This window comes from Geotrypetes seraphini, chromosome 3 (genome assembly GCF_902459505.1).
Source record: "Geotrypetes seraphini chromosome 3, aGeoSer1.1, whole genome shotgun sequence".
Classification (NCBI taxonomy): domain Eukaryota; kingdom Metazoa; phylum Chordata; class Amphibia; order Gymnophiona; family Dermophiidae; genus Geotrypetes; species Geotrypetes seraphini.
The window spans coordinates 180,681,704-180,696,894 of record NC_047086.1 but is presented as its reverse complement, the minus strand read 5'-3'; the positions used below and the strand labels follow the sequence as shown (position 1 = coordinate 180,696,894).

The window sequence follows — 15,191 nt, the reverse complement described above, 5'->3', positions numbered from 1 at the left end:
TAGTGGATTTTAGTTACCATGGCAGTTAAAGAGCAGAAAGAAAAGCAGATGTGACAGTGATGGAAACCAATGAATATAGCTCCTCATGTCCAGAGAAGCTTCACTTTGTAGGCTATATATAAAAAAAACCATCTGTATCTTTATGTTGTAACAGGCTCTGTTTGGTGCTTGCTTAAGTGAACTAAATTGATTTCCTGTGGTGCACAAGTGGAGGTTTGTGGTTTAAAAAAAAAAAAGACTGATAGGTAGTTGTTATTGGGTTTATTGTACAAGCTCCTTTTTAAATCGGTCTTTATGGGTTTTTTTGGCCAGCTTGGTTCCAGTAAGTAAACAAGAAAAAGATGTGGTTGAACAACTAGGTGAAAGACATGTTTGAGCCAGCTTTTTATTGCAATGCAAAATTTTTATTTGGCAAAAAACATCATGCCCCAGCACAAGAGCATAACCCCCGATATAAAAGAAGAATGCTGTATTATATCTATACGTGTATGTTTGTGAATAAAATATAAATATGTGTAGTAAGGACAGGAGCCTCAGGTGGTAGTCACACATAGTCCTGGAGGTTGTAGCCTGCACTGTTTTCTGATGCTTGCATGGCTGGGTAAAGCTGATTTTTGGTAGGACAATTCCATTCTTCTTGCTGCTTTTTAACACAGGACATGCAAAACACCACACCTGCGATGAATAGGAATCCCGCTGAGATAAATCCCGTGTACACAGCTCCTCCTGGCTCATGCTTGCTGCTGTCTGGGACAGACGGGTCCAGAAAGCTTGAAATGATCTCCCTGGTGTACCAAGATGTTGGTATTAAACCACAGATCCCTGCCAGGATGAAGCAGACCCCTCCGACGAAGGACGTTTGACTTTTTGTCTCCCTGTCTCCGCCTAGCCTTGTGCACTTCATGCCCGCCGTGGAGATGCAGATCCCGAAGGTGGACAGGATGCAAGAAAGCACCATGGTAGTGCGTGCAGTCTGGATGTAGACAGGGAGGGAGAGGATTGAATATTTCAGCGTGCAGCTGAACATCCCTGTACTAAACCATGTGCAATCCATCCAGAGCCCTTGCATCTGTGTTATTGCCGTTATAATGTTGGCTCCCGTGTCCGCGTTCACCTTCCAGTTGGGCAGCAGTGTGGCTGTGATGGCTCCGAAAGCACCGAGCAACGCTACGATGAAAGCAAAGATCTGCAGAACTGCCGAAGCCATGGTCACCTTTTGTCTGCCTGTGGCAATGTGTGCAGTCTTCAGGCTGATAGCTTCCCAGCCAAGGCTGTAGCAGTCTGTGTGCGATAGAATAGAATAAAAAGTGGCGGAGGGGAGGGAGAAAAGAAATGAGCATGCAAAAAAAAAAAAAAAAGCCCCAGCTTGCATTTAAAATTGGAGCTCCCTGAAAAAAAACCTTGAAAATAGCTCAACGACTGCTTGCCAGGCACTTTAAACACTTTTTTTGTTTCTTTTGGAAGTCATAAATGATGGCAAGCAATCGCTCTTCAAAGGTACTGGTCGTCGATACAACCCCATTCTCCCCTCACTTTGTACTTGAGGTTTTGTTTTATAATCGCTGTCAATCAAGAAAGGTGGATCTAAAGAAATAGCTGCTTAAATAGAATTTCTGAAGGAATCGCGTTTTTGTGTCTGTAGCATTGTCTCTAATTTTTTTTTAAGTGAATATTTTAAATTAAATTACAATGCAAGTTCAGTTTATCTTTCAAAGAACAGTCAAGAACTTTAGAAAGTAATTTTCTAATAATACAACTGGTATGTGCTGTGGCTTTGTTTCTGTAACTAGAAGAGTAAAATAATCTTCCAGTTGTTTTGTATACATGAACTTAAATGTATGAGGGGAATCTCTTCCAAATATCTTACTGGTGAAATATCCAGGCAGATCTTTCATGTGGTGAACATTTTATCTAAATGTATCATTATGTGTAAGAATAAAACCATTTTCCTCTTGCAGGAAAAAAGGCCTGAATTCTGCAAAATTCCAGACTTGTAAGTGGCCAAATTTCTGGAGAGATTTGCTCTGCAGAATTTTTTTCCTTCCCTCATGCTGCAAGAAAGAAACTTTGGCTTGCCCAAATAAATTCAACTCTGTTCCATGGAGATTTACTCCCATACATAGGGCTAGTTTTACTAAGGTGCGCTATGCGTTTTAGCGCGCGCTAAAACGGCTAACGCACCTTTGTAAAACAGGGGGATAATTTTGGCGTTAATAGAGACAATTCAGAACATTTTTGTTATGAGGTTAAATTGATTTATGGGGTTTAAAATGTGCAGAGATTAATTTCTCGTGATTTCATAATTTTAAAATCTATTAACTGATAATGTATTTAGTTTTATAGCCCGTCCTCCCAAGGATCTCCGAACGGGTTATAGCATTACATACATAATACGGTTCATAGACAACTCGGCGAAAGACAAAGGCGCGTGCCGACAACTGAGCGCAAGACAGAGGCGCGCGCCGAAGAAAATTACAGTTTTTAGGGGCTCCGACAGGGGGTTTTGTTGGGGAGCCCCCCAGTTTACTTAATAGAGATCGCGCCGGCATTGTGGGGGGGTTGGGAGGTTGTAACCCTCCACATTTTACTGTAAACTTAACTTTTTCCCTAAAAACAGGGAAAAAGTGAAGTTTTCAGTAAAATGTGGGGGGTTACAACCCCCCACATCCCCCACAACGCGGCGCGATCTCTATTAAGTAAAGTGGGGGGTTCCCCCCCACGCCCCCCCCGTCGGAGCCGTAAAAACTGTAATTTTCTGCGGCGCGCGCCTCCACGCTGCGCTCAATTGTCTGCACGCACCTTTGTCCCGGCACGCTTTTGACCTGACACCACATAATACACCCCCTCCTTTACTAACACGTAGCGTGGCTTATCCCAGGACAAGCAGGCAGCTATTCTTGACTGATGGGTGACGGCACCGACGGAGCCCCGGTACGGACAATTTTAGAGTGATTGCACTCTAAGAACTTAGAAAGTTCTGGTAGGCCGCACCGCGCACGCGCGAGTGCCTTCCCGCCCGACAGAGGCGCGCGGTCCCCAGTTTCTTAGTTTCTGCGGAGCTAAGAAGACGCGTCTCTCTCAACGGCTGTTGTGAGAGGATTTTTTGTGAACTTCCCGCTCGCGTAAACTTTTTGAGGAATCTTATTTCCTTTCCTTTTTTCTTTATTTTCTTTCTTAAAAAAAAAAAAAAAAAAAAACATTTTGTTTTTTTGCCTGTTTTTCGGCCTTGCCCCGGCGGAGCCTTTAGCCACCATCGAGGCCTCGGCCTTCGATTTGGCTGAAGCCGTTTTTACATTCATGCCCCCCCAACCCGGCTTCAAAAAGTGCCAGCGGTGTGCACGACCAATTTCACTAACTGATCCTCATAATTGGTGTCTCCAGTGTCTTGGTCCCGACCATCGAGCGTCAACCTGCACCCGCTGTGCAACTTTAAAAAAGAGAACTCTTAAAAATCGAGAGATTCAACAAAAATTATTGTTTGGTGCCGAGATGTCTGATTCTACACCGGCACCGACATCGGCACCGGCGCAGTCGGCACCCACATCATCGACACCACGCGATACCGCGGCGGTGTCGACTCCAGGTAAGCCGGCTAAGAAGCCTTCCCCGTTGGAGCGTCCTCCGGTCTCGATGGCAGCGAGTCCAATTCTGCCGACCTCGAGGCGCCCAAGGAAGCGCTCCGCTCCAATAGAGGTGAGCCCCTCGACATCGGGGTCCTCATCCTCGGAGCGTAGAGCGGCACCGCAGGTACCATTAAAGAAAAAGACGGTACCGGTGCCTTCCCTTGAGGAGCGTATAGCTGCTGTTCTGAAGGCACAACTTAAAGAACAGCTACAGCACCTCCTACCTCCAGCCCTGGCATCGAATTTACCGGTACCAGTCCGGTCTGAGCCACCAGTACCGATAGTGGACCGTCCTATTTTATCGACGTCCACTCTATCGGTACCGGTACAGTCGGTTTCCTCGGTCTCCATGCCGATTCTGGCGCCGGAGCCAAGAGCTCACCATCAAGCTGTACAGACTTCGGCTCCGGTGCGTACTGTAGCATCTCCCGGTACCGAATCAGGCAGGTCGGGGAAGTCTCTTCACAAGTCCCGGCATTTAGAGCCCTTCCACTCCAGAGTCTCGAGACCGGAGTTCTCAGGTTCGAGACCCTGACTTATGGGGTGACTCGGAGGATCCTCTTCTTTCGGAGGGAGAATGCTCTTCTGGTGATGAGGACCCGTCTGTTTTAGGAGCCTCCTCTAAACCAGAAGTGTCTTCCTTTTCTTCATTTTTGAAAGAAATGTGTGATTCTCTCTCCATTCCTTTGGAGGCTGAGTCAAAGAAATCCAAGGCTTTCCTTGATGCCTTGGACTTTGACCAGCCTCCAAAGGAATACCTTAAACTACCTCTCCATGATATATTGAGAGAGACGTTTTATAAGAATCTGGAATCTCCTTTAACTATCCCTGGAGCTCCTAGAAAGTTGGATTCCTTGTATAAAGTCATTCCTATTCCTGGGTTTGACAAGCCCCAATTACCTCATGAGTCCCTTTTAGTTGAGTCCACTTTAAAAAAAGTCCAAAGGGGCTAGTGTATATGCCTCAGTCCCTCCTGGCAGAGAGGGCAAATCTATGGACAAGTTTGGTAAAAGGCTATACCAAAATGCTATGTTAGCAAATCGATCAGGAAATTATGCATTCCATTTCTCTTTTTATCTTAAGCACCTAATACAAAATCTCACTGCTTTTGAGAAATATCTTCCTGATAGGAAAAAGTCTGCTTTTCACCACACTTGTTCATCTCTTTTACAGCTTCGAAAATTCATGGTAAGATCTATCTATGATACTTTCGAGCTGACCTCCAGAGCCACTGCCATGTCAGTGGCCATGCGAAGGCTAGCCTGGCTTCGTGTTTCAGAACTGGACGTTAATCACCAGGATAGGCTAGCCAATACACCTTGCTTAGGGGATGAGCTGTTTGGAGATTCCATGGACTCCACTACCCAGAAATTATCGGCTCATGAGACCAGATGGGACACGCTTCTTAAACCTAAGAAGCCTCCACCAACCAGGCCCTTTCGTCCACAATCAACCTACCAACGTAGATTTGTGGCTCGTCCTCTGCCTCAAACTGCACAACAACCTAGGCGTCAGAGGCAACAGCGTCCAGCTGCTAGACAACCTCAGCAACAACAGCAGGTAAAACCTACTCCTGCACAAAAGTCTACCCAACCCTTTTGACTTGGTTCTCCAGAACATAGCCAGTCTTCTCCCTCCTACTCAACTTCCACAGCCTATAGGAAGACGCCTTTCTTATTTCATAAGCCGTTGGGAACTTATCACGTCAGATCAGTGGGTTCTGAACATCATCCACCATGGCTACTCTCTCAACTTTCAGACTCTACCTCCTCCAAGTCAACCAAAAGAGTCTGCTTCGCACACTCAGTCTTTCCTTCTTCTCCAAGAGGTTCAATCCCTTCTCCTTTTGAACGCCATAGAGGAGGTTCCTCTAGATCAAAAGGGACAGGGATTCTACTCCCGTTACTTTTTAGTCCCCAAAAAAACAGGAGATCTCAGACCCATTCTAGATCTCCGCGATCTCAACAAATGTTTGGTCAAAGAAAAGTTCAAAATGCTCTCTCTAGCCACTCTTTATCCCCTTCTAAATCAAGGCGACTGGCTATGTTCTCTCGATCTCAAAGAAGCATACACTCATATACCGGTCAATCTGGCCTCCAGACAATACCTACGCTTCATGATCAATCGTTGTCATTACCAATACAAGGTGCTACCCTTCGGTCTTGCCTCCTCTCCGAGAGTATTCACCAAATGTCTGATTGTGGTGGCTGCCTTCCTGCGATCTCACCACCTTTAGGTCTTTCCTTACCTGGACGATTGGTTGATAAAGGCCAATTCATCTCAGACTGTTCTCCTGGCCACCAACCAAACCATCAGGTTTCTTCAACTTCTGGGGTTCGAGATCAATCTACCCAAATCTCATCTCATCCCCACTCAGAGACTTCAATTCATAGGAGCTGTCTTGGACACAATCCTCATGAGAGCGTTCTTGCCGTCCAATCGTCTTCAAACGCTTCACTCTCTATGTCAGCAGGTGCTTCCACAGCGTTCCATCACAGCAAAGCAAATGATGATTCTCTTGGGTCACATGGCCTCCACAGTTCATGTCACGCCTCTTGCACGTCTTCACCTGTGCACTCCTCAATGGACACTAGCTACCCAGTGGTCCCAAGCGACGGATCCTTGCTCACGTCACATATCTGTGACATCATCTCTTCGTCAGTCTCTACAATGGTGGTTGGTATCCTCAAATCTGTCCAGAGGTCTTCTGTTCCATCAACCTCCTCATCAACTAGTCATCACCACCGATGCCTCCCCTTATGCATGGGGAGCTCATTTGAACGAGTTCCAAACTCAAGGTCTTTGGACTGCCCAGGAAAAGAAGCGTCACATCAATTTCCTGGAACTCAGAGCGATGTTTTATGCCCTCAAGGCCTTCCAGCATCTTCTTTTTCCTCAAGTTGTCCTGTTGTGCACAGACAATCAAGTTGCGATGTACTACATCAACAAACAAGGTGGGACGGGCTCCCGCCTCTTATGCCAGGAAGCCCAAAAGATCTGGACTTGGGCCATAACTCACCATCTATTCCTGAAAGCTATTTACATTCAGGGAGAGGAGAATTCCTTAGCGGACAAGCTCAGCAGAGTTCTCCAACCTCACGAATGGACAATCGATCCTGTAACTCTACAATCCATCTTCGCTCAATGGGGCACCCCTCAGATAGACCTCTTTGCAGCTCCTCACAATCATCAGCTGCCCCTATTCTGCTCCAGACTCTACTCACCTCACCGTCTGGCAGCGGATGCTTTTCTCCTCGATTGGTCCAATCTGTTCCTGTACGCTTTCCCTCCTCTGCCTCTCATGTTGAGAACCTTATTCAAGCTCAAGAGGGATCAAGCAACCATGATTCTGATTGCTCCGAGGTGGCCCAGGCAACATTGGTTCTCCCTTCTACTTCAACTCAGTTCCAGGGAACCTTTTCTTCTGCCTCTGTATCCTTCTCTGCTTACTCAGCATCAGGAAACTCTTCTACACCCCAACCTACAGTCTCTGCACCTGACAGCTTGGTATCTCTCGGGCTGACTTCTCATGATACACTCTTGTCTCAGCCTGTCCGTTCAATTCTGGATGCCTCCAGGAAACCGGCCACTCTTCAATGTTACCATCAGAAGTGGACACGGTTTTCTTCATGGTGTCTTCTTCATCACTATGATCCCACTTCCCTTGCAGTGGAGACATTGTTGGATTATCTCCTTTCTTTATCAGACTCTGGCCTCAAGTCCACTTCAATCAGAGTCCATCTTAGTGCTATAGCAGCTTTTCATGAGCCAATCCATGGAAAACTCCTCTCAGCTCATCCCTTAGTGTCCAGATTCATGCGGGGTCTTTTTAATGTGAAACCACCTCTTAAAGCTCCTCCTGTTATCTGGGATCTTAATGTAGTTCTTTCCGCTTTAATGAAGCCTCCATTTGAACCCTTGGCTACTGCTTCTTTCAAGTTTCTCACTTGGAAGGTGCTTTTTCTTATTGCTCTTACCTCTGCCAGGAGGGTCAGTGAGCTCCATGCACTAGTGTCGGATCCACCTTTTACGGTCTTTCATCATGACAAGGTGGTTCTGCGTACTCATCCAAAGTTTCTCCCGAAGGTTGTCTCTGAATTCCATCTCAACCAATCCATTGTTCTGCCTGTCTTTTTTCCAAAACCTCACTCTCATTCTGGTGAACAGGCTTTACATACTTTGGACTGTAAGAGGGCTCTGGCTTACTATTTAGACCGTACTAAGCCTCACAGATCGTTCCCTCAACTCTTTCTGTCCTTTGATCCAAATAAATTGGGACGTCCTGTTTCTAAACGTACGTTGTCTAATTGGCTGGCAGCGTGCATTTCATTCTGTTATGCTCAGACCGGACTGACACTAGAAGGTTCTGTCACAGCCCATAAAGTCCGAGCTATGGCAGCATCTGTAGCTTTCCTCCGGTCCACGCCCATTGAGGAAATCTGCAAAGCTGCCACTTGGTCCTCAGTTCATACTTTTACATCTCATTATTGTCTGGACACATTTTCCAGACGGGATGGACACTTCGGCCAATCTGTTTTGCAAAATTTGTTTTCCTAATGGCCAACCTTCCCTCCATCCCTCTTTTTGTTAGCTTGGAGGTCACCCATCAGTCAAGAATAGCTGCCTGCTTGTCCTGGGATAAAGCACAGTTACTTACCGTAACAGGTGTTATCCAGGGACAGCAGGCAGATATTCTTGCGTCCCTCCCTCCTCCCCGGGTTGGCTTCTTAGCTGGCTTATCATAACTGGGGTCCGCGCGCCTCTGTCGGGCGGGAAGGCACTCGCGCGTGCGCGGTGCGGCCTACCAGAACTTTCTAAGTTCTTAGAGTGCAATCACTCTAAAATTGTCCGTACCGGGGCTCCGTCGGTGCCGTCACCCATCAGTCAAGAATATCTGCCTGCTGTCCCTGGATAACACCTGTTACGGTAAGTAACTGTGCTTTTTAGCGCCGGCAGCAGAGGTAACTGCTCCGACACTCATAGGAATTCTATGAGCGTTGGAGCAGTTACAGCTGCTGCCGGCTCTAATACCCACGCTACTCGTTAGTAAAGGAGGGGAACAATTTGGTATATCGATTACTTACTTACATACATACAGTTTAAAAATTACATGCATAATGTAGGGGGGAAAATTCATCAAAGCTTTAGCTCACACAAATTAGAGTATGCTAAATGTTAAGATGGCCATTTTGGGCCTGATAATGTATAGGATCTCTTCATTGTTCAACTGCCCGCAAACGATCCTACAGCCACTTCATCCCACATCTCTGGAATAAACTCCCCCCCCCCCCCAACTCAGGCAACAGAACTCTTTATTGACATTCCGTAAAATGGTAAAGACCCTCCTCTTCAACTAAAGGTCTCCCTCAGTCTACACCCCCCCTTAAACCCCACCTCTCTCTTCTCTCCCCTATTTAACTTCTCCTAAATTTCAGTATAGTCCTCACTTAGTCTGTACTCTGATAAATTATCTGTACTCTGAAAAATTGTTTGTACCCTGATAAATACTGCATAATCTTGTATGTCCAAGCATCTAAACCTATTGTACATCTTATTTGCCTAATTACTTCTACTGTGTATGTTTACTTGTAGACCGTTCTGAGCTATTGGGAGAACGGGATATAAATCTAAATAAATAAATAAATAAAATAAATTGTTATTAGTATTAATTATTTCTATAGCGCTGCCAGTTGTACGCAGTGTCAAAGAAGACAGTCCCTGCTTGAAAGAGCTTACATTAGATGTTGCTAGGCGCCATAATCAAGGATGCCTAGTGATGCCAAAATTCGGAATCCACCCGCAACATTTTTTTGGGGGGATTGGCTTAAATGTCATGGTAATTGGCTGTACCAGTTTTCAGGCATTCAGAAACAAATTAACAAAGAGTTCTGTGCTGAACTCTTCAGATGTCTAAGTCGTGATGCCCTCTAGTGCCTAACGACGCATACCTGAAAAGTAGGCATGGTTAGGGGGCGGGAATAAGCGTGGTTGACTTAGGCTAAGCATCCACGTTAGGTGACAGTAAATTAGTCTTAAGTAAAACCTGCTTAATGTATCGGTGCCCACCTCTAGGATGCCTAAGCATGTTTAGGCACTGCTAGGTGGGATTCTATAAGTGGTGCCTAGTGCAGGGGTGGGCAAACTTTTTGGCTTGTGGGCCACAGTGGGTTCTTTAATTTGACAGAGGGGCTGGACCAAGAGCATCTTTCTATCCCTCCCATCCCCTTTTGCTGCAGAACTCTTGACCAGCTTCCATCCTTCCCTCCCATCCCTTGTGTAGCAGAACCCTTGAGCCCCCGCCGCGCAGCTGAACACCCACTGACCCTCCATCCTTCCCTCCCATCCTAACCCCACTGACCACGCGCCCTACATACTTCCCTCCAGTAGCACTCTAAACGGGCTGCTTCGTGGCCTTCTCTCGTTGGGGCCTTCCATGTGCCGCGTTACTGATGACATCATCAGTGATGCAGCAGAGGGAATTTGCCAACAAGAGAAGGCCACGAAGCAGCCTGTTTAGAGTGCAGCCAGCCCAACACTGCTCTGGAGGGAGGTATGTATGGCTCGCGGTCGGTGGGGTTCAGATGGTTGGCAGGCCGGATTAAAAAACTAAACGGGCTGGATATGTCCCATGGGCTGTTTGCCCATGTCTGGCCTAGTGGTTGATTGACAACTGCGATAAGCAGCACCTACAATGTAGGCACACTTAGGTACCATTATTGAATTTGGCCCTTTATTCCTATGGACTGCATAGCATTTAGTTCAGACTAAAGGCCAGATTCACAAAACTCCCCTACCAATTCGGGTCTGGCTGGCTGATTCACGATGCGTCCTCATGCAAATGAGGACGATTGGAATCAAATCCCCAACCAACATGCCCTCCGTGCTTGGCAGAGCTGTTAAAAAACCTTTTTACTTCTTTTATCTTCGCGAGCCTTTTTACTTATCTTTGCGAGCCTTTAATGGCCTTGCACTGCGGAGCAGAAGGAGATCGGGGCTGAGAGCAGGGATTTTATACAAGCGACTGGTCCTCAGCAGTCTTGTTTTTGGATCGGCCAGCCCAATCGGTGTGTCTGCATTTGTTTAGTGAATCGCATCTTTCCTACTTTGCATGCCGTTTCCCCTCATTTGCATGCGCAGATCGGAGGATGATCGTCCACGAGGTTAGTGAATCGGGTCACAGGAAAATCGGGTCGCAAAGTGGTCGGGACACAATCAGTGTCCTTAGTGAAGATAGCCCAAAGTCCGTTAGCATGCACTAAAGTTTTGATGAATTCCCCTCCCGCTTAGTTTCCATAGTTTCAGAGTACTTGTCGTCATCTTTTTTTTTTTTTTAATCACACATTATTTTTAAATATGAAAATTAGGTTTATATTTTGAGGGCTCCAGACGTGATGGAGGGGGAGAGACATAACTTTGAAGGATAGTTCTTTTTTGCTGCTTGAGTTCCTCATTAATGCTCCTCTTTGGCAACTACTGATGCATTATCAAAATGTTCTTCTCTGCTCTAGAACAAATTCTTATCGGGTCCTTTTACAAAATTTCCCTGCCGAGCAACACGCGCTAAATACCAAGCCACCTATTCTGTTCCTATGGACGTCTCAACATTTAGCGTGCGCTGCTTGGCAGTGCAATTTGGTAAAAGCCCACCTTTAGTTTTGTGGAGTGAAGGAGAAATTTATAATTTTAGTTGATAGTGGTATATACCTTGTAACCCATGAATATTTTAAATAAGTTAAAGCAGAGTAGATGAAAACATGCTGCTTTTAAGATCACTTGGCAGTATGGAACTGTTCCAGCAAATGATAACCTTGACTGCAAGGTTTATCTGCCATTTTCCAAGGTCATAGCATCATTTGTCTCTGAAAATGTGCAGTCTGATCACAGGGGGAAGATACTGTGGGATATCAAACAGCTTGCAAATCTCTTGTTTATAAGATTCTACATATTCTAGCTTGTATTGAAAAGCTACAAACAGTAGAGCCGCCTATTATAATTAGGTATTTTTCCTAAATTACAGGCATCAGCTTTAAGAAGCTTATAAACAAGCTTCCAATGCAATCCCTTCCCCCCCCCCCCCCCTTCCCGCCTGAGTATAGTACTTACTGCCAACTGTGTGACTGGATCTTTGTAGGCGCTTTCTTCACACCTGGAAAAGATGAGTTCTCTCGAAAATAAAGTTCAACCACTGCTTCTCAGGTCATAACTGCAATGACATTAGTTTTTCTTTAAAATAAAGCTATTTCCACTGTCTGTATTTTCTGCAAAAAATTAATTTAAAGAAGTCATACTACTAGAAGGAGCAACTTGGCCCTTATTTTGTACCAGAAAGGAAATGGAAAAAACATTTTTCACTTTTGATTTTTTTTTTTTTCCCTTCAAAAGAAGCAGAGAAATCATTGTAAATTGACAATAATGAACTCTAAAAACATGAAGTTCAGTGCATCATTGAAGGATTTCTCGGTTCTATATGAACCCTTCTAGAAATTGTTAATTTTAAACGCCAAAAGAACTGTTTGTACTTTGGATGAAACCCCCCACACCCCCAACATTTCCAATGATCTCAACAGTGAGCACAAACATTTCAAAGCTTCAGAGAAGAGTCTTTAATGGCATGCATTCCCACACTACGGCAACTAAAATCTGCCCACTTCCAGTTGTACTTGTCATAATGAGACTGGCTTAACTGCGAGTGCTGTTCAAAGCGGTTATCAAAAATAATTCAAGATTAGATTCCGTTCATCTTAATTTGTAACGGAAGTCGGAAAAGAACAGCCAAAGATCTACGGCATTAATCTTTGCTTAAGTGTGCTTTTGTTACCTCTTATCTCTAGATCGGCACCTCTAGGCTTGCTGTATTTTTGAGGTGTCTCTCCAGTCTCTAGGCTCCTACCTATGCAGAGTGAAGTATGCCTTGCGAGCGAGACTTGTATAGGATTTGCAGTGCTGGTGCTGAATAAGTCATATTTTCACGTAGCAAGTAAGAGTACAAAATTAAGACACAGAAAGTGCTGATTGTGCTTCAAGATAAATACAAGTTCTCTGCCTCTGTTTGTGAGGAGGGAGAGGCGTGTGTGGGGAAGGAGGGTCTGCCAGCGTGCCATGGGATGTGTTGGAACCTGACTTTACAGTGCTTTTTATGTGTTCATTTACCAGGTACTGAAGTCTGGAAGTGCAGTGTTTTGAGCTATGTTATGGTGGTTTAGGAGCACTGTAGAACATAACTATAACTGAGTAAAATTATATTTTTTTATGACTAGGACCAGCATTTATAGCATGATGGGCAAGTTTTCATTTGCCGTCATCTGCTATGCTGCTATTTGGATGAACAATTTGATGAAGGGTCATAGAAACATAGAAAGATGACGGCAGAAAAGGGCTATAGCCCATCAAGTCTGCCCACTCTACCGACCCACCCCATTAAGTCTGAGTACAAATGACCCAGTTCCTTTAACCCGACCTTCGTAGGGATCCCATGTAGATGTCCCATTCATTCTTAAAGTCGAGCACGCTGGTGGCCTCGACCACCTGCACTAGAAGCCCGTTCCAGTGATCCACCACTCTTTCCGAGAAGAAATACTTCCTGGTGTCCCCACCAAATTTCCCTCCTCTGAGTTTGAGCGGATGCCCTCTTGTGGCAGAGGGTCCTTTGAGAAAGAAGATGTCATCCTCCACCTCGATACGCCCCGTGATGCATTTGAATGTCTCAATCATGTCCCCTCTCTCCCTGCGCTCCTCTAGAGTGTAAAGCTGCAATTTGTTCAGTCTCTTTTCGTATGAGAGACCCTTCAGCCCCGAGATCATCCTGGCGGCCATCCGCTGAACCGACTCAACTCTAAGTACGTCTTTACGATAATGTGGCCTCCAGAATTGCACACAGTACTCCAGGTGAGATCTCACCATGGTTCTGTACAGTGGCATTATGACTTCAGGTCATTCTAGAGTTTGTGCTCAGCTAGGCAAAGTTGAGAATGGAGCTTTTTTGGCTCAGCAACCACCCTCTTGCTTAGTTAACATAGTACATGATAGCAGATAAAGACTGGTGTGGTCCATCCCGCCTGCCCAACAGCCACATTCGTTAAGTTATGGCTCTGAAGGTGTTTATGCACAACCACGCAAGAGTTTTGCCTTTGTTTTTATATACCTTTCCACTATTGTAACCACATACTGTGGTTCTTTTCAACCTGTATAATCATGGACCCTGACTTTGACTTGTAAGTACTGTCGACACACATTGCCTGAGACTTCCTGGTATGTGGAGATACTGAAGAGTGCCTCTGTGGTTTGTCTAGCTCTGGCCAGCCCAGGAGTTGAAGCCTGATCCTTGGCATCAATACTGAGCGCCTTGGCTGGCCCCGAACTACAGTACTCCTCTGTGAATTTGCGGTTCAGAGTTCGCGCCCCCAGTCATTCACAATTTTTCCCTCTACAATTTTTTTAAATTATTATTTATTTATGCTTTTTCAAATACAAACACAAGAATCCTCTTGTTACAGAAAATCAGAGAAATAATGAGAAGAAACAAAATACATATATTGCAAAATGAACATTAAGCAAGTAAATAATACAGCCTTCAAAGTAAATATGCAGTGTATGTTTAAAGAAATATCGTATATAATTCTTCCTTAGACCACCATAATTTACCCTTTAAGGAACAAGATAGAAATGACAAGGAGGTCTCAAACAATATTAATTTATCAACTTAACGTGGTTTATACCGGTTTAAATTTTTTTCCTTGCAGCCCCTTAGGTAAACTTTTTTGCATCTAGAAAACTGCGGAGCTGTTCCAGAACAAAATATACATATTTAATTCCAGCATGTCTAACCAAGCATTTGCAGGGATAACTTAGAAGAAAAGTGGCTCCAATTTTTATTGTTTTTTCCCTCATACTCAGAAACAACTTCCTCTATTCTTGAGTGGATTTAGTAACATAAGGAAATATCCAGATTTTTTTTCTCCCAAAAATAAACTTTGGGAGTAATGGAAAAAAGTTCTCATAATCATGTATATATCCTGCTCAGAAGCCAATGATACTATCATGGTGCCATGATATTGTATTTCTACATGGGAGTTATATTATTTAAATCTAGTTTTTGTGATTTATCAAAATCAGCCTCAGCCTCAAAGAAAGCAAACAGAATGCTGGGCATCATCAAAAAGGGTATTACAACCAGGACGAAGGAAGTCATCATGCCGCTGTATCGCGCAATGGTGCTCCGCACCTGGAGTACTGTGTCCAATACTGGTCGCCGTACCTCAAGAAAGACATGGCAGTACTCGAGAAAGTCCAGAGAAGAGCGACTAAACTGATAAGAGGTATGGAAAATTTTTCATACGCTGACAGGTTAAAAATGCTGGGGCTGTTCTCCCTGGAAAAGAGGAGACTTAGAGGGGACATGATAGAAATCTACAAAATCCTAAAGGGCATAGAGAAAGTGGATAAGGACAGATTCTTCAAACTGAGGGGAACCACAAGCACTAGGGGTCACTCGGAGAAATTGAAAGGGGACAGGTTTAGAACTAATGCTAGGAAGTTCTTTTTTTATCCAGAGGGTGGTGGACACATGGA

The 15,191-nt window shown here is 44.8% G+C and overlaps 2 protein-coding genes across 4 annotated transcripts in view; one reads left to right on the top strand and one right to left on the bottom strand.

Moving 5' to 3' along the window:
• The window catches only part of TFB1M (transcription factor B1, mitochondrial), a 108,489-nt gene that overhangs the window by 71,891 nt on the left and 21,407 nt on the right, over nucleotides 1-15,191 (top strand). The gene's annotated exons all lie outside the window — the stretch shown is intronic.
• Nucleotides 432-11,822, bottom strand: CLDN20 (claudin 20). Its single transcript, XM_033939229.1, has 2 exons — nucleotides 11,727-11,822; nucleotides 432-1,281 (listed from the first exon to the last, which is right to left on the bottom strand). The coding sequence occupies exon 2, from the start codon at nucleotides 1,205-1,207 to the stop codon at nucleotides 545-547; it is 663 nt and encodes a 220-aa protein (XP_033795120.1). The 5' UTR covers nucleotides 1,208-1,281; nucleotides 11,727-11,822; the 3' UTR covers nucleotides 432-544.

What these genes read in the sequence shown, in the direction of transcription:
- CLDN20 (XM_033939229.1), bottom strand. Translation starts at nt 1,207, where the DNA reads ATGGCTTCGGCAGTTCTGCAGATCTTTGCTTTCATCGTAGCGTTGCTC.